Source organism: Dendropsophus ebraccatus, chromosome 15 (genome assembly GCF_027789765.1).
Source record: "Dendropsophus ebraccatus isolate aDenEbr1 chromosome 15, aDenEbr1.pat, whole genome shotgun sequence".
NCBI classification, from domain to species: Eukaryota; Metazoa; Chordata; class Amphibia; order Anura; family Hylidae; genus Dendropsophus; species Dendropsophus ebraccatus.
In genome coordinates this window covers 58,253,679-58,279,271 of record NC_091468.1, presented here as the reverse complement: position 1 = coordinate 58,279,271, position 25,593 = coordinate 58,253,679, and the positions used below count along the sequence as shown (strand labels likewise).

Below are 25,593 nucleotides of genomic sequence, written 5' to 3'. Positions count from 1 at the left end.
TCTGTTCTGTTCACACAATGTATGGCCGTTCTGACGGACGTACATTGCATATGCATAGAGTTCATTGGTTAATTGGATTGCAGGCACACTGAAATTGGATTGCAGGCAGTATCGACCACAGGAACATGTCAAACAGTGGCCCTTGTTTGACACGGCCAACAATGGCCGTGTCAAAAAACTGACGTTGTTTAGACTAAATGTGAACAAAGCCCTACAACTCAAAGTCTGCCATGGATCTCTGAGAGTAGGACTGTAGTTTTGCAGTAAGTTAAGAGCTGTGTCCGCTGCTGTACAGTGGAGGATCTCTCAGCAGGCGGAGGGGTCCTCCAGCTCCACACGCTCCGGCTCTGTCTAGTTATGCTGGGAGTTGTAGCGGCTGGAGGGCTGCAGGTTCCCCTCCACTGGTCTGTACCCCGCGCTCTCTGTCAATCGCCATCTTGGTCATCTTGTTCCTTGTTCTTCATGCTTACTGTAAAGGCCTCGGAGGAGCCAGGATGTGTTTGGCGGCACAGACATTGTGTAGGCCCCTGTGACTGAGCGCCAGGCCCCGGTAAATAACCACTGTCAGAACTGCTGATATGGGGATTTCTCCTCCAACCTTCATAATAACAGAAACCGCAGTTTATTGGTCTAATAACAAAGCGGAGAGTGCAACGGGCGGCCGGCTGCGATCTCATAATGGATGCCTTTAATAGCTCGGCCTCCGGCAGGGGGTTTATGTCACTGTACACTGCGGACATGAGTGATGGAGACCCCGGTGCACACTTGGGTATAAGGGGGGCAGGAATCCGGCTGCAGGGTGTGACCATCCTCACGTCCCCTCTGAGACTTCCCAGCTATTAATACTGTATATCATCACTGTACCGCTACATGGTGCAGACTCCGCAGCCGTCATCATACTCCGGCCACAGCCTGGTCATCATACAATACAACTTAACAGAGGGTGTATCACCTTTGTATCACAATTTTTTAAACTTCTTCGCTCCATCTTAAAGAGAAACAGCAGGTTACACACATCTAACCTGCTGGTATGTTTTTTTAACATTGTTTTTGTTACGTTTTGTAGTTTAATCCATATAAAAATGAGGTGGTTTGGTTAATATTCAATAGGAGGGGCCGGCTGGGGAAAACGGGAACACTGAGGGCAATAGCCCCGCCCCCAGGGCACCAAACTGCCACATTTGTATATGAAATGAATTGAGCCACAGACTCCACTCAAAATCCCTCCTGCCTCTGTGTCTCAATGTGATGTCTCGCACACCTCCGCTCTCCGCTCAAAGAATTGACATTCAATTCTTTGAGCGGAGGTGCCAAAGACATCACATTGAGACAGTGAGGCAAGCAGGATTCCGAGCGGAGTCTGTGGCACGGGTTCCACACGAAACTTCAGCCTGTTTTGCTTAGTGTGAGCAGACCCTTACAGTGATCACAGGCTGCACTGCTGTCTATGGGAGGAGAAACACTAGAGGTCGTATTACACAGCACGATGTGAGGAGGAAGTGATTGCTGGCTATTACACTGGGGTGGAGGCGTGGGGGGCTGCCCGAATGATCCTTAGTTCATCCGTGTGGCCAGGGGCGTAACTACCACCATAGCAGCCATAGTGACTGCTACAGGGCCCAATGGCCCACTCCTGCAATACACAGGGCACCCTGAGCCATCATCATTTGCAGCACCTGGTGGCCAAGCGGGCCTTTATGGTTCTGCATATGTCCCTTTAATTGCGAGCAGTTGACGAGCATGAGTAGTTAAATGTGAAAGGTTATGACTACTCTTGATGGGTTTGTCGTCACTTGGGGTGGGGGTCCAATCAAAAGTTTGCTATGGGGCCCAGCCATTTCTAGTTACGCCCCTGCGTGTGGCCCATTGAGGAGACCAGCGGCCTGCTGTTCCCCCGGCTCCTATTACACAGAGTGGCAGGCAGTAGACCATCACTGTTGTGATCATTGTGATTCAAAATGTTGAAAGATCACGATATAGTCGATATGTCGGCTGATCATTGCCTGTTAACAAGACCTATTTCACTAAACGATGATTGTTGGGAACATTGAATTCTATCGGTCTATTCATACGATCCGCGGAAAATAGGATATGTCCTAGTGCGGAGCTGGATTCCCCAATACAAGTCAATGGGATCAGTGGGTTTTTTTTGGATTCCACAGATGCCACACTACCCACACAAGCCATGACTCCCAAGCCCACATGTACTGACCCCCCAGCTCCCCGCTCCTCCTCACCTCATAGGGTTCCCAGCTGTGCTTATTGACAGCCTGCATGGGTGTTCCTGGCTGCGCTCCTTGACAGCGTGCTTGGTGGTCAGCTGATCCAAGGGGTGGGCCATGCCAATCTTGTGGCCGGAGGCAGAAACACAGAAACTGCGGGTATAGGTGACGTCACTCCTGTGCACGCAGAGCAGAGACCAGACGCCTGCAGTGCTGCACAGTAGGTAAGTATGGTGAGGAAAGTGGCTACAGGGCTTTAGGAAGGTCGAGCACAATATGGGGTCTAATTTGACGGTGCCTTATTTTAGGGTACAGTCTGCTGGGGGGATGCCACACAGGGTGCATACATGCAAACAACTTACTGGGGGGGATAGGGTGCCTACACATGGTGGAATACATACTGGGAGGGATAGGGTGCCTACACATGGTGGAATACATACTGGGAGGGATAGGGTGCCTACACATGGTGGAATACATACTGGGGGGGTAGAATGCCTACACATGGTGGAATACATACTGGGGGGTAGAATGCTTACACATGGTGGAATACATACTGGGAGGGATAGGGTGCCTACACATGGTGGAATACATACTGGGGGGGTAGAATGCGTACACATGGTGGAATACATACTGGGGGATAGGGTGCCTACACATGGTGGAATACATACCTGGGGGATAGGGTGCCTACACATGGTGGAATACATACTGGGGGGTAGAATGCCTACACATGGTGGAATACATACTGGGGGGGGGGGGGGTAGAATGCGTACACATGTTGGAATACATACTGGGGGGGGGGTAGAATGCGTACACATGGTGGAATACATACTGGGGGGGGGGGTAGAATGCGTACACATGGTGGAATACATACTGGGGGGTAGAATGCCTACACATGGTGGAATACATACTGGGAGGGATAGGGTGCCTACACATGGTGGAATACATACTGGGGGGATAGGGTGCCTACACATGGTGGAATACATACTGGGGGGATAGGGTGCCTACACATGGTGGAATACATACTGGGAGGGATAGGGTGCCTACACATGGTGGAATACATACTGGGGGGATAGGGTGCCTACACATGGTGGAATACATACTGGGGGGATAGGGTGCCTACACATAGTGGAATACATACTAGGGGGGGGGGGGTAGAATGCGTACACATGGTGGAATCCATACTGGGGTTATGTGCCGCCTAACATCGCTGAAAACAACGGACATGGATTTAAAAATCTAATGCAGTTATGGATGGTTTTTCATGGATCACAGAGCTAGATAGCAAACTTAAATCGAAGTCCTTAAAAAATCACTGGAGGTTTGAATGAGGCTGTGGCCAGCAGGGCCCTTACATCTGCCTTATCCATAGGACCCCTTTGCTTTATGTTCCCATGTAACGTGGTGAATACTTGGGTTATTATTGAGAAGAGCTTACTGCACAGCGACTGTCCACACAGCTTCTTCTTACTTGTGCTTAAGAAGAGTTCCCGGCTGGATACAGAAGATTGGCGGCCCCAAGGCTTCATGTCCCCTGTGGAGGTGATTATCACCGGGGCCACACACCGCGACATCAGGAGTCAGAATGAAGCGTCCAAGACATCAATCATCTTCCAAGGAAAAGCTAATGAGATGCCAAAGCCTACATCTACGAGACAGAATATAGAGTGATGAAAGAGGGAAATAATGCACAGATATTCTACATTATGTCAGGGTCATATGGGGGCGGGGCTGTGACAACCTCTCAGACAGGAGTGAGATGGTGTGAGGAGGTTGTGTGCTCCTGAAGCTGGAGAAGGTCCATCTTGTGGGGGTCAGTCATGGGTTGTGGATGAGGAGATTGCTGCTGTAAGTAGTAAATGTACTATTAAAGAAATACTTGCACTGAATTACAAATTTCAATATTCTGTGATGATAGTAAAGGGGTTGTCCAGCGAAAATCTTTATCTTTCAAATCAACTGATATCAGAAAGTTATATAAATTTGTAATTTACTTCTATTAAAAAATCATTCTAATGGAGCCACGTCATACAGGGGAGGGAATTCCCTCCCTCTGAGGGCGGGCCGGCCTACCTCCAGTGCTTGAGCACCGTCCGGTTCCGGTGCATAGAACGGCGCTGTGCACGGGAACCGGGCCGCAGTCCGAAAAACGGACCGCGGAACCAGCTTCCACGTGATGGCGCCGTTCGATTCATGGGTTCAGATTAAAGAGGATGTACCTGGTGGTACATCCTCTTTAAGTCTTCCCATACTTATCAGTTGCTGTATGTCCTGCAGGAAATGTTGTTTTATTTTCAGTGTGACACAGTGCTCTCTGCTGCCATCTCTGGCTGAGACAGGAACTGTCCAGAGCAGGAGAGGTTTTCTATGAATCCCCATAGAAAACCTTTCCTGCTCTGGACAGATCTATAATACTTTTTTACACCATTTGATTTGAAAAAAAAAAAAAAAAAGATTTTCGCTGGACAACCCCTTAAAGAGTCAAACTCATCCCAGAGAGAAGCTGATGGAGTGTGAGCGGCTAGATTTCTGTCTTTTGGATCTCTCTACTGGGATGTCAGAATAGAGAGTATATTAGAGATCAGTGCTGGGAGATGTCTGAGGTTACATCTCATATTGGATATCATTATGCTGCATTTACACGGAGCGATAATTCGTCCCATCGTACGATTAACGATTTCGAAGTAACAATTTTTTTTAATAATGATCAGCGTTTAGACGGAAAAATCGTTTTGCGATCGCTTAAGCCTATCTCGCACATAGGTTAAATCAGTGAACGACTGTTTACACGGATTGATCTGCGAATTTTTTGCGAACGACCAACGACGATTTGAGAACGTGTTCAAAGATCAAAATGAACGATTTCTCGCTCGTCGTTTGATTGTTCGCTTCGTTTACACGGACGATTATCGTTCGAATTTGATCATTATCATGCAAATTCGCACAATATTCGTTCCGTGTAAAGGCAGCATTAGCTGTAGTCATCATTATGTACGCATTGTTTTTTTATTTAATTTTTCATTTTACTGTAAATATGTGGAATGTTTGTAAATATTATGTTACCGATTTTCAAATAACAAATTCACTACTTATCCTGTAGCATAGTGCTGCGTTTACACCAAACGGTTATCCTGCGAATTTGCACGATAACGACGAGCGAGAAATCGTTCATTTTGATCTTTGAACATGTTCTCAAATCATCGTTGGTCGATCGGGCGAATTATCGCTCCGTGTAAACGCAGCATAAGGTGTATGGATCTCCTATTTGAACGCATGTAATTATATTATATATCCATGATGTCATTCAGGGGGCGGGGCTTTGACTACCTCTCAGACATGATATACAGGCTGGTTGTCAGCAGTAACAGATGGATAGCTTTTCCTAAAGTATAAGGTGTATGGATCTCATTACTGATCACATGCCATTATATTATATATCAGTGATGTCATACAGGGGGGCGGAGCTGTGACTACCTCTCAGATATGATACAGGGCTGGTTGACAGCAGTAATAGATGAATGGCTGTTCCTGTAGCATAAGGTGTGTGGATCTCCTATTCACTCACATGTAATTCTATTATGTATGAGTAATGTAATACAGGGGGCGGGGCTGTGACTACCTCTCAGACATGATATACAGCCTGGTTGTCAGCAATAATGGATGAATGTTTGTTCCTGTAGTACAAGGTGTGTTGATTTCATGCCATTATGTTATATTATATCAGTGATGTCATACAGGGGGCGGGGCTGTGACTACAGGCTGGTTGTCAGAAGTAATAATATACCTCCCATATTAATCCCTCTCGTCTGCAGTTGCTCCGGTCGTGGAGCCGAAATTCCAGGACATCCGGTTACCGATGAAGCGCAGCTACACCCTAAGATGTAACATGTTAAAGGGGAGTCCAGTGAAGGTGGCCACTGCGGTTTGGAGGTTTAATCGAAATCTGCTGAGCGTTCCCCCCATAGAGCAACAGGAGTACTCCGAATACAAGATCAACAGCACCAGCCGGGAGACGAGCGGCAGCTACGAGTGCACCATCTCCAACGATGTGGGCTCCGACTCCTGTGTCTTTCAGGTGACTGGTGAGTGGACCGCAACCTGTGCCACTATTGGTGTATGTCCGGTCACCTCCACAAGTCATGGTTATTGGAAGTGACAAGATTCCCAGGATATAATGTACCTATAACAACGTCCCTAACCTGTGTCTGTCCATCTGCTGCAACACCACAACTCCCATCATGCTCTAACACAGGGATGGGAATCCTTCGGCCCTCCAGCTGTTGCAAAACTACAATTCCCATCATGCCTGGGCAGCCGAAGCTAAAGCTTCTGCTGCCCAGGCATGATGGGAATAGTAGTTTTGCAACAGCTGGAGGGCCAAAGGTTCCCCATCCCTGCTCTTACAGATGCAGGATGTCGGGTCTTGAAAAAATACAGTATAGTTTAGCATCATCTGTATTAGTTACAAATATTTTATAGCTGCTGTGCTGCATATGCCATATAATATATAATGAATATTCATCTCCTCTTTCTCCATTACCCTGTTTCCAGGAAGAGCTTACAACCCTGAGTTCTACTATGACACCGTGAACGCCATTGACAGCTACAAGCAGTTCAAAAATTATTCCTACCTGATCCAATGGACCCAGAAAGATCCGGGCGCCGTGGATCCGATCCTGCACTACAAGCTGGAGCTCAAACCAGTGAGTGGAGGGTGGCCTATATTATACTCAAGTCTTCCAGTACTTATTAGCTGCTGTATGTGTTGCAGGAAGTGATGTATTGTGATGTATGTAGGATCAATCCTTTGACTGTAGATTGTCCTGACTTGTTAGAAGAATCCCAGATGTAGGCAAGGTTAATGCAGGTGACAGTTACCCCACTTTTGGGTTTAGCAGTGCATCTGGACTGGTAAGTCTCTTTCTGAAGAACTTTGTAGCTGTGGCACCTGACAAGGGCTCTGGCCCTGGGCCAGGCCCGGATATACTTTCAAGGGCTCGATGCCATTCTCTGACTCATCCCCCTGTTTTTTAGTCTGTGGCAGTCTTTTCTGTAGATCTGACATTCTGCTTGTGAACCAGGAGACTCAGGATGAGCAAATCTCTGCATAATCTGTGATTATTTTTAGTGTAATGCTTTGTTTTTCACCGGGATCTTTAGGAGATCGTGGCCTTTTAAATGTGTAGGAAATAATTATATTACCAGAGTGAATCCATCCCATGATAATGCAGAGCACAGTGATAGCATTATCCTGCTCGGTGGGGGTGCAGGTATTAGTCGCTGTTATCGCGCCTTTTCTCTATGCGCCTATTGATCTCTATATTGTTGGTTACTCTGCTGAGTGTTGCCTTGTTTGGCGTCGCTGGGTAATAGGCGCTCTCTATATATCGTGGTCTCTGCTGCTTCTTCCCTCCATTATGCTTTCAGCAGGAGCGTTAATGTAATCTCCCCGCAGCCTGAGCCGCACATTACTACCAGACGCACAAAGCCCGACCTGTATAAAGAACATTAAAAGCATCGCAGCTTCGCCAAGATAAATATATACCGTAAATGTGTGATGAATCCAGTGCCTGCCAAGCTGAGCGCACGCCGCCATTAGGGATCAATTAAGGACCTCAGTGAAAGGGTTACATTGTGCGCTATAGGTGGATCATACCTCACATATACCACTCCTGATGATATTAGTAATATATAGTAACCTACCCTGATGGTGGGGTCACTGTATACTGAGCATACATTACTTAGGCTATGTTCACACAACGTATCTTTTCGTATTTCTACGGCTGTTGTTGCCGATTGCAACAACGTCCGTAGTTAATACGAAAAAATACGTTGGCTTGCTGTCTATGGGGTCCCAGCCGGAGAGTATACACATAGTAGTGAGTTAGCTGAACTCACTATTCTGCTGGTGGGATCACTGTGTACATACATTACATTACTTATCCTGTACTGATCCTGAGTTACATCCTGTTTTATACCCCAGAGCTGCACTCCGAGGGCTTTTTCCCACTCTTCTTACCATCTTGCCCACCACCTTCCTCATCAGGTAATAGTTTATCCCTGTATGACAGAAGATTTCCCCTTTATTTACATTTTCCTTACCCCTGACTCTAGGTCAATCCCCCCCAGAGGACATAAGTTCTTCAGGTAGAGGACTCAATGTCTCCTGTAAGTTCTCTTTTTTCCCAGCTTCCTGATGTCCCTTTTAAGTTGTTTTATCTTTGCTGATAACTCAGCCTTTTGCTGCTTAGCAGCAGTGTCCATCAATGCATTTCCAGTACATACCTCCTCCTGAAGCCTATATAGGTGGTTCCTGGCTTCCTCATACCCACGGAGGCTGTCAGCGATCCAGAGGCCATAGCTCTGCCCAGGGTGCTGCGTCCCCTCTCTCCTATAGACTGCTGCTTGTGGTCCCTCTCTCTCTCGCATAGACTTCTGCTCATAGTTCCTCTCTCACATAGACGGGCAAATTAACTTTACCATAGGCCCTGTGCTGATCACCAAGCCTGGGCCCCCCACCCCACTTTAAATATGGCAGAACTAGCATGTTCATGGTACAGTTAGATACTGTCATGATTGTTGTAAAAAAAAAAAAAGCAGTGTTTTGTTTTTTTTTGTTTTTTTAAATTCCTGGTAGAAATATAGCCAGGAGACAATACACCACTAACAGTATAAGTCTTTTTGGATGGGCATGGGTCCCCCAGGAGCTCAGGGCCCCAGAGCCTGCTGCACTCGCCAATTTTCCTCCACACCTCCATGGCAAGACAGCCTTGCTCCAGAAGAAGTGTAACTACCCAGATTATCCTGCCTAGTTTCCTCAGTCGCTGTAGTACTTCCAGAACGTCTGGCACTTGTAGTTCCACAACTTGAAACAGAAACCATGTGGCTACTTTTCTTACCACAAGTTCAGGGGCGTCTGGAGAAGCATCGATGCACCTCCTAGTCAACGCCTCAACCCCGGGACCTCCCATTCACCTGCTGATGGTGTTCCCTCTGCTGCTGGTCGCTGGTCTCCTCTGCCTCCTGCGGACCTGATTCAGGGGTCAGGAGTTTGGGTTCTCCTCTCCTCGCTCATACCTGAGTCTGCACCCCCTATGGAGAAGGGGACGCACCCCAGAAACAAAGACAGGGCCTCCCTCCAAACGCACAGCATGCCAAACAATTCTCAGAGGGACACAAATGAACAGGAAGAAGCTCCCTCTAGTGGCCAGAATCCAGAGCTGCACTCACTATTCTGCTGGTGTGGTCACTGTGTATATGACATTACTTATCCTGTACTGATCCTGAGTTATATTAATGACTGGAGGCGCTGCACTGACAATAATCCATCTACCATCATGCTTTGCCCTCATACACCTCCTCCTGGTAAGGCTATACTATGATTATAGATCGCACCCGGCTGATGATTTGGTGCTGGGTCACTGATCTGCCATTTCCTCTCACAGACTCTATTGTTAATCAGATGTAGTGACCTTTCGGTGTGTGATATGAGGCAGTCAGCGCAGTGACATGAATGACTCCTGACAGCTGCGCACATTGTACAGGTCGCGGCTCTGTCGTCTTCTATCAGGAATAAGAGGGCGATGTGTCTGTGTATTCAGTGCTTTGTGCCGCCATCTTCAGACGTACACCACCCAAAACTAGTCAATTATAATACATATACTACAAGCCTTTCTGAGCTCTCACCACTGACTGCTCAGTTATACTCCTAATACACTGCCTGAGCCTCCATCATGGCGATCAGTGATCCGAGGCTTTCATTGGAACCAAGTATCTATATCGTCTTTTGCTAATTGTTTGGCAATTAGACACCTTTTAGGACCATTATGAGCGCCATGTTTTATCCATGTATTGTGCCTCCATCTTCAGTTTATTTCATGCGGTACAAGTTCTAACCTTCCTATTAGTGACTATTGGGGTCACAAAGTGTGTTATGTCTTCTTCTTCCCCTGATAAACCATAAGATTGTTTGTAGGAAACATGTTGGGGAAGTTTTTTTCTAGCTATGTTACAGCAAGCTGATGAAGAATTGTGAACTCTGTGACCGTGACCACTTTGAACATTGCATTATTGGAACACTCCACATATCTGATATCATGTTAACTTCATCAGGGTGGAGCCCTGTATATGAAGAGTAATGATGTCCACCCTTTTCATTGAATTCTTACAGATCAAACATTATCATAGCGCTTAGTGTAATATAGATCTTCCTTTGTATCTCAGCCGACCCTCTCCCCCTGTCCTAAATTCCAGGTTGCAGTAGTTGTGAGATGGCGGTGAGCACTTGTTGTGAGCTCTGTTAGGCTCTGACCTTCCTGACCCTTCCTCTGAGGGTGATGATTATGCTACACTCACGATATAATAGACACCTCTCAAGTCTCTCTTCATTGACCCAATGCAGAGATTTTCCTGAAACATAGTGGTTTCCTGTGGAGCACCCACCGCCATGTGTTCACTAACTCTATAAATAGAGGATAATATAGATGTGCCCCCTATACAAGACCTACTTAAAGGAAGAACAAGTGGCTCCCTACATTAACCCTCTCCTTCCATCTGCCTTTACATCTCCACTACATATATCCCCTGATTGATTTTATCTGTAGAATGACCTCTTCAGTCCAAAAGTTCTTCCTGTGGACTGTAGCTTGAGCTTCAGAGCTGCAATCAGTCAGCTGCAGTACAGAAAGTATGTACATGTGTCTTACCCATCAGTGCAGTAATATGTCTATGCTCTCCAACCTGTGACTATTACAAAACTACAACTCCCTAGGTTGGAGATCTCTGCATCTGCAATACTAACTTACTGTCTACAGTAAGAACCTGAGCTAACCCTAGAGGTGACTGCAGATAGCCATCATGTTATCATTAGACTGGCTGTGTACAGCAGCCCTGTATCACGAGGATCTGTCTTCTCTACAAAGAAACATCTGGACAGAATTGTAGAACTATTAAGATTGACTAAATGATGAAAACTTCTGCTTCCCCCAGGTGTCCACGAGTCCAGTGTAACGTAATAGCTATATAATGTAACTAGTAGTAATACATAACTTCTAGGTAATAAAACACAACTCCCAGAAGTCCTCCGGAGAATTTTACCACAGTCTTGGCAAAAACCACAATACTTCCACGAGGCGTGAAATATATTCCTGGGTTTGTCAAAATTTTGGAACAAATAATCATAAAATGAGACAAAAAAAATAGTAAAAAGCATAAGACATGGGAGAATATTCCTGAATGTGACATCACCTGATCCAGATCTGCGATTACATCTACCAGCCTTCCCCCACCACCCTTCACGCCTCGTCCGTAAATGAAGAATTTCACATTGATCCCTTCATGCGAGTCTAATAAATCTCTCCGGCATTGCGGCGTTTTCCCCACGGCCGACCGCGACCGTAAAACAAGATGAAGAACCTGGTGACGAGGGGCTCAAAGTCATTGCCGCAAAATTCCTTGTAAGTCTGCAGAATGAGATGGAACATAATAGCGGATGTAAGAGGCCCCTGGTGGTCGCTCCGGCAAGGCCAGGACTCCGAATCTCATCTCAAGATATGATTAGTCAGGAGCGGGACCCGAGCACACGAGATCCCGAGAAGATGAACAGGCGGGGGAGGACATGTGAAAATGCGACTTAAGGAAAATCTACACAACCTATAGATACGTATAAGAGGGATGTCACCAGCTCCTGACCACATGACATTGGTGTGTCATAATTGTGAATAGATAGAGATGATCACATGACAGATCATGTGTGTGGTGACCCAGGGGTGCAAGATGGTGTATGCAAGAGCTGATGTTGCCGTACCACTGCGGCACTTGTCACAGGGCTTGGAGTGGTAGTAGCTCTCCCTAGGTACCTGCACACACTTGTTAAAGGGGTCCTGGCGGGTGTCCCCTCTGTAATTTGGTGATGCAATATAGGAACTAAAAATGGTTCATACCAACCCAAACCATCGGCATTTGAATCCAGCTGTATGCCTGTGAGTTCTCTTAAGGATACAAACACACATACCTGATCTGCAGCAGATTTCTCGCAGAAAATTCGCAGTGAAATCTGGTGAGGATCCCTTGCCTGTTAGTTTCTATGAGAAGACATACTCGCAGCATGATTGACATCCCGCTGCAAGTATGTAAGTGACAGCCCCCTTAAACCGCTCCGCCGGCCAGAGCATACATTACCTGCTCCACTCTCCGACTTGCTACGGGGGGTTCCGGCGTCTGGACGTCCTGCTCAGCCAATCAGTGACTGCGGTAGGACAGCGCACTGATTGGCTAACCCCCCATAGCAAGTCGGAGCATGGAGCAGGTAATGTATGCTCTGGCCGGCGGGGGGATTAGGGCTCGTTCCCACTGAGGAAATGAACATGTTCATTCTTCAGCGCGGACAGGGCAGGAGCGCGCGCCTCCCATAGACTCCCATTATGAGCGGGAGGCTAACGGCATTCCGCGGCGGACAATTCCGTCGCGGAATTCCGCTACCTTTCCTCAGTGGGAACGAGCCCTTAAGGTGGCTGTCACTTACATACTCGCAGCGGGATGTCAATCTGCACAGCTAGATACAATATATATATATATATATAACAGTAACAGTATGTATCTGACTGATCTGATCATCTCAATAATTGACTCCTTTTGTCCGATTTACAGCCGAACATGAAAGGAGTGAACAATTTTATGGTGACCAGTCGGGATTCGAAGAAAGGCTTCCTGTACGAGTACCGGCTAACTGACCTCAAGATCCCCCAAAGCTACGAGGTCAAGATTACACCACACACTGTGGCCGGACCGGGAGACTCCGCCTCCAGGATAATCCGCTACAAAGAGCGTAAGTAGTAAATTCTACTCCAGTACCCTGCCCCTATATCACGTCTGAGAGGTGGTCACGGTCCCACCCCCTGTATGACATCACTGATATATAATATAATGACATGTGATTAGACATGAGATGCACACACCTTACACTTCAGGAACATCTACTCATCTATTTCTGCTGACAACCAGCCTGTATATCATGTCTACTAGGCATTGCTCCCACCTAGCCAGAAACCTGCTCCACACTGATGAGGGGCAACACCCTGAAACAGCTGTATGTGGATGGATACCTGGCCTTGTTTTTTTACCCTTGTCATTACATTGACTTATAGGGCCACTTAATATGGTGGTTTTGGTGGTTTCCTAACAGGAGCCACCCCTTGGCTGGGTCCTTCCCGGAGGGATATCTGGCTAGTCCTGTGTTTTGAGACTCTTCAGTGAGGTTCCACAGGCTCTTCATTTGCATATTCATGTCTGAGAGGTAGTCATGGCCCCGCCCCTGTATGACATCACTGATATAATATTATGGCATGTGATTAGACATGAAATCCACACACCTTACACTACAGCAACAGGTATTCATCTATTACTGCTGAGAACTAGCTAGTACATCATGTGTGAGAGGTAGTCACAGCCCCGCCCCCTGTATGACATCACTGAATATTATAGCATTTTGTTTACACACTGTTTGCTATGTGGTCTATATGTCATATGTCTGTATATTTTTTTCTGCTGTATAGAATAAGCTTAGTGTCGGTTCCTATCTTTGTCGCGATCGGTGTTGGGGTAGAGGGGGGGGCACTCTGTGGTTCTCTCCACCATCATGTCCATTTTCCAGGCTGTTTCCCATCTGTGTCTCCTGTGAGGGGACCGGAGTGTCTGGCTAGCTCTGGATCAGCGATGCGTGAAGCCTCGGAGATCCGGCGCAGTCTGTGTGTACAGCTGCTCAACGCCACCGGCCCCAGCACGCTCACCATAATGTGTCTGAATCGCGGCTGGGGGGGGGGGGGGGTCCGGGGGGGATGAATGTTTTATTCAAACACAGTGGTTAACCCTTTCCAACCAGGAGCATAATTCATTAAACATCTAAGGGTATTCCCATCTGAACTAACATAGTTATTCATTTAGAAAACTTGTGTCCTTCTCCTGATACGCTGCTCATTCCATCCCACTGTTGACAGCTCGTTGTCTAGGTTACCAACCACAGCTGTGCTCTAAAAGCAGTGGTCTGACTGAGCTATCAAGCATAGTGTAATAATATAATCACAATCATAACATAAAGTGGTATTACAAGCATAAAATAAAATAAAATAAATCCATAGCAGTGAATATAAGAAACTTTGTATTATATATTAGCAGAGGAACATACATCTCTCCTCCTCTCAGACTCCCTCTCCAGCTACTCCTGCTAATATCTGGTCACAAAGGCATCAGACATCTATGGAGAAGGGGGTGGGGGCTGCAGAGTGAGACAGAGGCAGAGACACACAGAAAAGCTGCTGAATGTTCCAGTGTGTATTATATCTTCCCCAGTGCTGGATTCACAGCTTACACTGCTCAGTACTGCTGTATAATATCTTCCATGCTGAAGTGTAGCTAGAAGTTTATAGAGAGAGAGTAGAGGGAGGAATAGTTGGGAGCAGCTGAAGACGGAGACACAGAGAAGCTGCTGAATGTCCTAGTAAGTGTTATATCTTCCCTAGTGCTGGATTTACAGCTTACACTGCTCAGTACTCTCTATAATGTCCTCCATTGTGCGCATATAAGCCTATAGAGATGGGAGGGGTACGAGGTGAGAGCAGCTGGAGAGACACAGAGAAGCAGCTGTAAGCTCACAGTGTACACTTTTTTTTCTTGATCTGATCTTGGTCTGTTGATAAATAATCATCTTTTTTTTTTTTAATCTTTTTCAGCCGTCAACTACCCAAGCCTGTCAGGTGAGCTTGTGTGCATATGTGCATAAGAGAAAGTGTATAAGGGCATGTGTGTGTGTGTGTGTGTGTGTGTGTGTGTGTAAAGCATGTGTATGTCTTTGTGTGTGTGTGTGTGTGTGTGTGTGTGTAAAGCATGTGTATGTCTTTGTGTGTGTGTGTGTGTGTGTGTGTATAAGGGCATGTCTGTGGGTGTTAGTGTGTGTGCGCATATGACTATGTGTATGTGTGTATAAGAGCATGTGTATGTGTGTTAAATGCATGTGTATGTGTTTGTGTGTGTGTATAAGGGCGTGTGTGTGTGTGTGTGTTAAAAGCATGTGTTTGTGTGTCTGTGTGTATGAGCATGTCTATGTATGTGTGTTCGAGGTTTTACAGATAATGAAAAAGGCATATAAAGCAGCAGAGCTGTTTCTTACTTAACCTGTCTGTTACATGGGACTGCAGGTACAGACTCTTCATTTTACGCTAATTCTGTGCTACAAATATGTTTTGCAGTGGATAATAATAGAATCATAGAATTTCAGTGTAATAGCACCACAGTGTGACCACATAATAGCATCACAGTGTGCCCACATAGTTGTTTAACATGGTTCCCACATCACTGTATTACATAGTGACCCAATAATAGTATCACAGTGGGGCCACTTAGTAGTATTGTACAGTACCTACATTACTGTATTACATAGTGACCCCATAATAGTATCACAGTGGGGCCACTTAGTAGTATTGTACAGTACCTACATTACTGTATTACATAGTGACCCCATAATAGTATCACAGTGGGGCCACTTAGTAGTATTGTACAGTACCTACATTACTGTATTACATAGTGACCCCATAATAGTATCACAGTGGGGCCACATAGTAGTATTGTACAGTACCTACATTACTGTATTACATAGTGACCCCATAATAGTATCACAGTGGGGCCACATAGTAGTATTGTACAGTACCTACATTACTGTATTACATAGTGACCCCATAATAGTATCACAGTGGGGCCACATAGTGGTATTGTACAGTACCTACATTACTGTATTACATAGTGACCCAATAATAGTATCACAGTGGGGCCACTTAGTAGTATTGTACAGTACCTACATTACTGTATTACATAGTGACCCCATAATAGTATCACAGTGGGGCCACATAGTAGTATAATATGGTGCCCCCATCACTGTATTATATAGTGACGGTGCCCATATACTAATACCAGAAGACACGGGCACACTCTGAGCTGTAGAGAGACATCTCATCACAGAAGCCTGGAGCTATAGTGTTATGTGACTCCTTTAATTTGCTATTATGAGTCCCGGTCATGTGATCACTGATCGCCGCCGGAGCTTCACTTACTATTTTCATCAGATACAAATCTTCAGGGATTTTTGGAAGTAAAAAAAAAAAATGAGCAACCTCCAGGTACCTGTTCACCATTTACACAGCAAACGACTTGACTCCTCGCTGAAAATGAATTCCATAGCAACAGGCGAGACGTGTGCGTTCATGCGTTCCACACCGCCGAGGTCGGTCAGGGGATGACTGCTTTATACTGGAGATACAGGGCGTGTCGGGGATAAGAGGGGCCGCACGGGTAATCCATGATCTGTTTTATTATGTCCTGAGGCTCAGACTTAGAAAAGTTCATACACAATGTTCCACGGACGTTATCGAGAGATGGAACGGAACAGACGATGAATGCAATAGGCTCCATTGGGTTAAAAAATGGAGCAAGTGTAAATAGATGGTACAAAAACTATGGGGGAGATTTATCAAACATGGGGTAAAGTTAAACTGGCTCAGTTGCCCCTAGCAACCAATCAGATTCCACCTTTCATTTTCTAAGAGTCTGTGAGGAATGAAAAGTGGAATCTGATTAGTTGCTAGGGGCAACTGAGCCCGTTTCACTTTATACCATGTTAGATAAATCTCCGCCATGTGCGTATCTTAAATATATAAGGATTTGCAATCTCTTGTATTTTTTGAGCTGGGACTGGAAGTGTTGTCATGGGGACACAGTCACAGGAGTTCTAATAAAGACATGGGGGGGGGGGATTTATGAATGCTCCGCCCGAAGCGTACGCCAGGGAGAAGGTGCAGATTGGCCCCCTCTCCCTGGCGTATGCCTCCTGTATGCCCTGCTCTGATAAGGTGGGGAAAGGCATGGCCTCCTCTATCACCTCATTTATCATAAATCATGGTCCAAATCTACACCAGATGCGGGCGCCCGGCCGGCGTGCATCTCTTAGTGAATCCTGCCGGGGAAAGGGGGCAGGGCCTAATATAAGTACGTGGGCCTTCATAAATCCCCCCCCATGGTGTGTGTCCTGACCCACTTCACCAGCTTTCTGCCATGACAAGACTGATTTTGATTGGTTTGCTATGAGATGCAATGTCCCTATGATAACACTGGTCAGGATGGAAGTGTTGTCATAGGGCTGTGTAGAGAAGCTTTCAGCTTACTCAGTGGATAAATGTGGAGCATGTGTAAAGCAGCATCCTGTTGTTTTCCAGCCATGACGTGGTTAAATCACATGCACAAACTAATACGTAAACCAAATAGCGGTAAATGTCAGCAGCGCCGTCCTCCGGCACCAGGCGCCAGATCTGCCATTTATCCAGCCGCACACGTTATTGATTCCAGGGACCGCGGGGGAATATTCTCATTTTGCAATGAAGATTTTTTTTTATTTGATTTTGATGTCTTTAATATTTTGCCCCCAGTTTTTCATTTATTTTTGCATTTCCTGTTTTTTCTTTAAATTTTTTTTTTTTATGCGTCAAATGCAGCAAAGAGAGACGGCTCTAGAACCGGCACCTAAGGGGTTAAGGCGGGGGCAGCCCATATATAACGACCTCTGATACGTTTTTCGCCACCGCCGCCGAGCGGCTCATTAATTCCAATGGGGACTTTGCATTTTGATTGTAAAAAGGTCATTTTTCGCATTCTTGTTAGGGAGAAATGAAGTGGAAAGGAAAGGTCCGGCCTTATTTGTTAGCGGCTTAAGTGTTAGAATAATCATCGGAGGCGGGCGGCTTGTAATCGCCGAGGGCGAAGGACGTGTGATTTGTCTTCGTCGCTTCTAATATCAGGTATTACATGCATCATCCGACTCCTGGAGGCGCAGAAATCTGGGCCAGAAAATACACAAAAATATTCTATTAAAGGGATTGTCCACTCCTGCGCTGACTGAGCCACATCTACTAATAATAATCCAGAAAGACCTATATGCCTGGTGACATTGGTGATCCGCAGGACAGCCATAGAGCATATAGCATAGAAATGTATAACTCCACACAGGCTACTTGCAAAGTTTTTTCAGTTGTCCTAGTAAATTCCCCTGAGCAAGAATTTTTCTGCCACCTCAGGAGGAGGAGCTGGATATGGTGTCTATGCTCAAGCCCCGCCCCCTGAGTGATATCACCACCTCTGATCATCCTCTATACCCTACATTACCATTTCCCTGTCATATACATATCGGTCTTTATTGAAACATGAAGAACGAGGTGTCATTACAACGTGCTACCTTGTGCTGAACAATGCCACAGGCAGAGAAGCAGACATGGAATGAATACAGCAGGTGTTGCAACCTCGCTGATGTGTAAGGCCCCATGAACTTGTGCCGTATAGTTACATAGTATATGAGTGACCTGTCACGTCTGTAGGTTATACAGTACCTTCCTCTAGCTGTCAATGATTCCTGCTGGTTGTGTCCTGCTTGTTGTGCTTGTTGTAACCCAGTAGATCCCAGCTTATGCACTGAACCCCCGAACCTTTTGTCTATTCACAGACAGCACCTGCAGGTTCGAGGACGAGAAGCTTTGCGGATTCGTCCAGGATAAATCTGACACCTTTGATTGGACCCGTCAGAGCAAATTAACTCAGAGCCTGAGAAGAACGGCGAATACGGGGCCCGAAATGGATCGCAGTGGTACTCCAGAAGGTATGGGCTCAATCCTAGACATGACATGTATAATGGGGGGCAGTGGGGTGGAGAGTCATTTACCTTAATGGAGCACAGTTACAGTACCAGACTCAACTCATGGACAGGGGGGGTGCTGTTTTTTAGAGAAAGCTGCCATAGTCTTCTAATTCTGGACAGCCCCTTTTAAAGTTGTGTGTATATACCTTTAAGTGATATAATAGACACAGTCATGTCCCTCACAAGCCCAGTGCCCAGGGAAGACCTTGCCGCCCCTTCTAGGAGTAATTTACCTCAGTCTTCTGGTCTCCAGCTGGACAGGACAGACACTGAGCTTGGCTTCTCTGTATGCCGGGCACCGTGCCCCTCGCATATGGCTCCGGAGCAGAGTGGACCATCCATCCATTGTCCTTTATAACCATTAAACACAGGTCTCCCGGCCACATCAGTCCTTAACTAACACCGCAGCACAGGTGTCCGGGCCGGCCACCATCTGTAGCCCAGCATGAGCCGACGGGCAGGACTCTGCCAAGATGACACAAAGTGATGTGGAAATGATCTGGGGGGGGGGGGGAATAGCTATCTAAGCGCGCTCTATATGAGAGCGAGATATCACAGCCTGTCTGACTGGCACTCAGGAATTTCTCCTCCTGGTTCTTAGCCTAGATTCAGACAAAATGTTATCTGAGGCAGATGGAGCCGAACTGTTGTGTGTGTGAACTAAACTCTAGTCCACCTATGGTGCCTCTCAGGTGATGCTTGTAGCATCAGGGTCCCACAACCACCTCATCATTGAACCCACCACCATTTCATTACCCCCATCACCATCGTATCATCACCCCCCTCCCCCTATGATCAACCACCATATCATCACCCCCACCACCATCATATCATCATTACCACTATCATATCATCACCCCGACTACCACCAGGGGTGGATTAACTTTACCATAGGCCCCGGGCTGTTTACCAAGCCTGGCCCCCCCCACCCCACTGTAACTATGGCGGCACTAGCCTGGCGTTCATAGTACAGGACAGATAATGTCATGATGTCCTGATTTGTGCAAAATTGCCATAAAAAAAAAATGTGATTTTTTTTTGCAAATCATGGCAAAAGTGTAGCCAGGAGACAGTACACCACTGAAAGTATAAGTCTTTTTGGGTGGTCATGGGCCCCCCAGGAGCTCAGGGCCCCGGGCTGCCACTCGAAACGCCCCTAATATAAACCGCTACTGACCACCACCACAATATCATCACCCCCCACCATCATATCATCATTACCACTATCATATCATCATCCCCACTACCACCACAATATAATCACCATCATATCATCACCCTCACCACCAGCACAATATCATCACCCCCACTACCAGCACAATATCATTACCCCCCACCACCATTATATTATCATCCCCACCACAATATATCATCACTACCACCATCATATTATCACCCCCACCACCACCATATCATCATCACCACCACCACCACCATTATATCATCATTACCACTCTTATATCATCACTCCACCACCATCATATTATCACCACCACCACCATCATATCACCACCATCATATCATCACCCCCCACAAGACCACCACCATTATATCATCACGTGCGTCTTGTTGGGAGCAGGCTGCAGTGTGTGTACGGGGACGAAGGTTGTTGAATAAATACACATTGCAACTACTTGCTGGAAGCTGGACTCACAGTTTTGTTGAATGCATTTCGTGGCACCTGTTGGAGTGAGAGTCCGAGCTAGGAAGCAATAGTGAAGAGGGTAAGCTGGCTTTTTCTTTATATCACTTCATTATATCATCACCCCCACCAGCACCATCATATCAGCATTTGGGACCAGATTTTGTAACTTTCCTTGTGCTCAATTCTAGATTTCCATAAAGATGTGAAGACCTAACATTGTCACGTCCCCTTCCCCCCATAGCTCATAAATGACTGATAGCTCTTTAGTAGATACCGGTCCCTGATTACTGATCTATGTCTTATACTCTGACGTCTGTATCAGTCTGGTCGGGGCTTGTAACATATTTTTGTTTCTCCTTCTCAGGTTTCTACATGTTTATTGAAGCATCGAGACCACGAGGGTTTGGGGACAAGGCGAGACTCATCAGCCCCCAGTACAACATAAGCTCCAAGTTTCCATCTCTGAAGACAACATATTGTGTGTCCTTCTACTATCACATGTACGGGAGGCATATAGGTGAGTGAGGTTCTGTATGTCTGGTGTGTTAACCCTTTTCCCATAAGCACATCTGGAGGCAAGACTGGTCCACCACTATGTGACTTTAGACTGGTCCACCACTATGTGACTTTAGACTGGTCCACCACTATGTGACTTTAGACTGGTCCTCCTCTATGTGACTTTAAACTGGTCCTCCTCTATGTGACTTTAGACTGGTCCTTCACTATGTGACTTTAGACTGGTCCTCCTCTATGTGACTTTAGACTGGTCCTCCTCTATGTGACTTTAGACTGGTCCTCCTCTATGTGACTTTAGACTGGTCCTTCACTATGTGACTTTAGACTGGTCCTCCTCTATGTGACTTTAGACTGGTCCTCCTCTATGTGACTTTAGACTGGTCCTCCTCTATGTGACTTTAGACTGGTCCTCCTCTATGTGACTTTGTAGTGAACATTCTTCTAGAATTCCTTACATGACTGGTCTCCACTATATTACCTTGTAGAGATGGTTCCTCTGGCGACATTCTGGGTTAATGGATCATATGTGACTTGTCCTCACTATATGATTCTGTAGAGTTGGTTCCTCTGGGGACATCATGGATTTGATGTATCATATGTGACTGGTCTGGTCCCCACTATATGACTTTATAGATATGGTTCCTCTTGGTTGCTTTTGGGTTTGATTTATCATGTAGGACTAGTCCAAATTGTCCAAATTATATGACTCCTGAGCTTATTCCTCCAGTTTTTGGCTTCTGTCCCTGTCAGGTGGGGGGGGGGTCGAAGTTCTCGAAGCATTTTTTGGGGTTCTGCTCTTTTTGGTTGTGTTGTTTTTCTAAACAATTAGCGCTGTATAATGATGGATACGAGGGAATAAATCTGCAGAACAAAGCGTTTTCATGGCTGATTAGAGACATTAGCTTTTCATCATCTGGGCAGCTGTGCGGCGCTCTGAATACTGAGCACTACTATAACCTGATTGTGAAAGGATGTGAGAGCCGCAAGATCCGGACTGGATCCCTACAGAAGAGCGGATCCCACCAAACGCCTCATTCCCCTGGACTATTATAATGGAGACCTCGTGGCCAGGATCGCGCTCATATAGACTTCCTGACTGATTTTCAGGTCCATAGGTGTTTGGTGTTTTTTTTATTTCGGGTTAATGTATTGACTTTTCCACATCCCAGGAGCTGAAACCCCCTTATACCCAATCTATGGCCTTAAAGGAACACTCCAGAGATACTCATGCACTGTCACACCTCGTACAGTGACCTAGGGGGTGGGGCATAACTGATGAATGTCAGGATCACCAATGAGATTATTACCATGCCAAGCTCCGCCCCCACAGAACTTAACACTATGAATAGCACAATGTATTATGCAGACTACACAACCTTCTGTGACCGAGACGCATCTGGCACAGAACTCTCTCTCTTATCCTGAATTTGTTCCAGTGTATCAGTGCAGGTGAAATGGATCACACTGTAACAAACCTTCAGCTGTGAGACATATGAGATCAGGACCCCTGCTGGGTGGAAACTGTGGTGTCTCTTTTCAGTGAAAGCAAGTGGAGATCTATTAGAAAGTCAGAGTTACATGGTAATATCAGGGTGATGGAGCACCGGGGATCCGGTTCCGCAGTCACGGTTAGGTGAGATCAGCCTTGGAGCTGAGGTTTTCCTTGTCTGAGGAGCTTACTATCTCTACCCAGATGCTGCCTGTTCACACTGGTATCACAGCGGCCCCCGACTTGTTCCATCAGTAAGGATGACTACCCATGTGCAGACACATCTGTCCAGGGGGATATTCTACATGGCGGTCCGGACTGTGACTTCCTCCTTTCAAGCCTTTTAGAAGAAAACAATTCATATCAGATGTTGAGTTCAGGCAAAATGGAGAACCCCAGCAGCTGTATATGGCGGGAGAAGGGCGACTATTACACAGATAAACATCGGAGTTTACGGCCATCTCCACATACGATTCCACATACACCTACAGCGGAATATATAGAGGGATATCTTCCCTGAGGAGATGGAATCATCTGGGTCCCACCATCCTATACTCAAAAATCGTTTTCTTTCAAATCAACTGGTGTCAGAAAATTATATAGATTTGTAATTTTCTTCTATGTAAAAATCTCCAGTCTTCCAGTACTCATGAGCTGCTGTATGTCCTGCAGGAAGTGGTGTATTCTTTCCAGTCTGACGCACTGTTCTCTGAAGCCACCTCTGTCCATGTCAGGAACTGTGCAGAGCAGTAGCAAATCCCTATAGAAAACCTCTCCTGTTCCTGACAGTTCCTGACAGGGACTGAGGTGGCAGCAGAGAGCCATGTGTCAGACTGAAAAGAATACAAAACTTCCCGCAGGACATACAGCAGCTCATAAGTATTGGAAGACTTGATATTTTTAAATAGAAGTAAATTACAAATCTCTATAACTTTCTGAAACCAGTTGATATGAAAGAAAAATATTTTTGCCGGAGTTTGGATACAGTTGGGTACGGTCCAAAGTATCATACATAACTCAGGTTGTGTCCAAGCAGGAACAGTGACTCCGCAGTGTGTTCTAGGGGGTGGGTTACTCTGCAGATTGTGTCCGGGGAGTACAGTGACTCTGCAGGGTGTTCTGGGGTGACTATGATACTGCAGGCTGTTATGGGGTGACGAAGATTCTGCAGGGTGTATGGGGTGATGGGTGATATCCCTGTGGTTAGGGGGTCCCCTCTTTGGCACCCTCTTCAGCAGACATTGCGCGGGGGTCCCCGGGTCACAGCTTTACATCCACAGTTGCGGCTTCACAGATGGTTTGTGAGCAATCCTAAGATTACAGCAATTATACAAACACTTAGGAGAACAGCGCGGCGGAGAAACCTCCCTAACTGCGTCTAATCGTCTCCATTACACGTGTTCCCGGGGATCGGCCCATTAAGCAGAACGAGAACCTTAACTACAACCTCTCGTAATCGCAACCCAAATTACCGGCTGACAAATGTGTAGCTTAACCCCACGACTGCTGGGAGAGGGGAGCAGCCTCAGATCTAAGCGCCTAACCTGACACGTCTCCACAGAGAGAAGCCTCCGGGGTTAATTAATATTCCCCCCCATTAGTAAGGTCCCCGCCCCGGCCTCCACGCCGACGTCCGCAGTCATTTATCGCCAGTCGGCGCGGCTGGTCACATTTCATTAAGAGTCTCTTAAATTAGGAATGAAATGCAGCAGATTCCGGGGCGATGCGGACGGGTGATTGATCGCTCTCGCTGGCCGCCATCGCTCTGGGGCTTACTTCTGTTTGTTTATTATTTGTTTGCGCCGCGTCCTACGCCATTGTCTTTATTAATCCAATTCTGATTTTGTTTGAAAAGGCAGCAAAATGATTGACTGTGTGCAAAGGTGGCGGGGGAGAGGATAACACGGGGAAGGAAGAGGGAGTGCGGATAACAAGGGAGAGTGAGTGCGAATAACAAGGGAGAGGGAGTGCGGATAACATGAGGAGAGGGAGTGCAGATAACAAGAGAGAGGGAGTGCGGATAACATGAGGAGAGGGAGTGCGGATAACAGGAAGAGAGGAAGTGCGGATACCATGAGGAGAGGGAGTGCGGATAACACGGGGAAGGGAGAGGGAGTGCAGATAACAAGGGAGAGGGACTGCGGATAACAAGGGAGAGGGAGTGCGGATAACATGAGGAGAGGGAGTGCGGATAACAAGAGAGAGGGAGTGCGGATAACATGAGGAGAGGGAGTGCGGATAACAGGAAGAGAGGAAGTGCGGATACCATGAGGAGAGGGAGTGCGGATAACACGGGGAAGGGAGAGGGAGTGCAGATAACAAGGGAGAGGGACTGCGGATAACAAGGGAGAGGGAGTGCGGATAACATGAGGAGAGGGAGTGCGGATAACAGGAAGAGAGGAAGTGCGGATACCATGAGGAGAGGGAGTGCGGATAACACGGGGAAGGGAGAGGGAGTGCAGATAACAAGGGAGAGGGACTGCGGATAACAAGGGAGAGGGAGTGCGGATAACATGAGGAGAGGGAGTGCAGATAACAAGAGAGAGGGAGTGCGGATAACAAGGGAGAGGGAGTGCGGATAACATGAGGAGAGGGAGTGCGGATAACAAGGGAGAGGGAGTGCGGATAACATGAGGAGAGGGAGTGCGGATAACATGAGGAGAGGGAGTGCGGATAACATGAGGAGAGGGAGTGCGGATAACATGAGGAGAGGGAGTGCGGATAACATGAGGAGAGGGAGTGCGGATAACATGAGGAGAGGGAGTGCGGATAACATGAGGAGAGGGAGTGCGGATAACAGGAAGACAGGAAGTGCGGATAACATGAGGAGAGGGAGTGCGGATAACACGGGGAAGGGAGAGGGAGTGCGGATAACACGGGGAAGGGAGAGGGAGTGCGGATAACACGGGGAAGGGAGAGGGAGTGCGGATAACAAGGGAGTGGGAGTGCGGATAACAAGGGAGAGGGAGTGCGGATAACATGAGGAGAGGGAGTGCGG

The 25,593-nt window shown here is 46.8% G+C and overlaps 1 protein-coding gene across 2 annotated transcripts in view; it reads left to right on the top strand.

The window, feature by feature from the left end:
• MDGA1 (MAM domain containing glycosylphosphatidylinositol anchor 1) overlaps window positions 1–25,593 on the top strand; it is a 217,871-nt gene that overhangs the window by 166,602 nt on the left and 25,676 nt on the right. For both annotated transcript variants that reach the window (XM_069954925.1, XM_069954924.1), the window contains 6 exons: window positions 6,032–6,301; window positions 6,771–6,922; window positions 12,867–13,044; window positions 14,945–14,968; window positions 18,754–18,906; window positions 20,955–21,107. In XM_069954925.1, coding sequence (XP_069811026.1) covers window positions 6,032–6,301; window positions 6,771–6,922; window positions 12,867–13,044; window positions 14,945–14,968; window positions 18,754–18,906; window positions 20,955–21,107 — 930 coding nt within the window. The remainder of the gene's footprint in view (window positions 1–6,031; window positions 6,302–6,770; window positions 6,923–12,866; window positions 13,045–14,944; window positions 14,969–18,753; window positions 18,907–20,954; window positions 21,108–25,593) is intronic.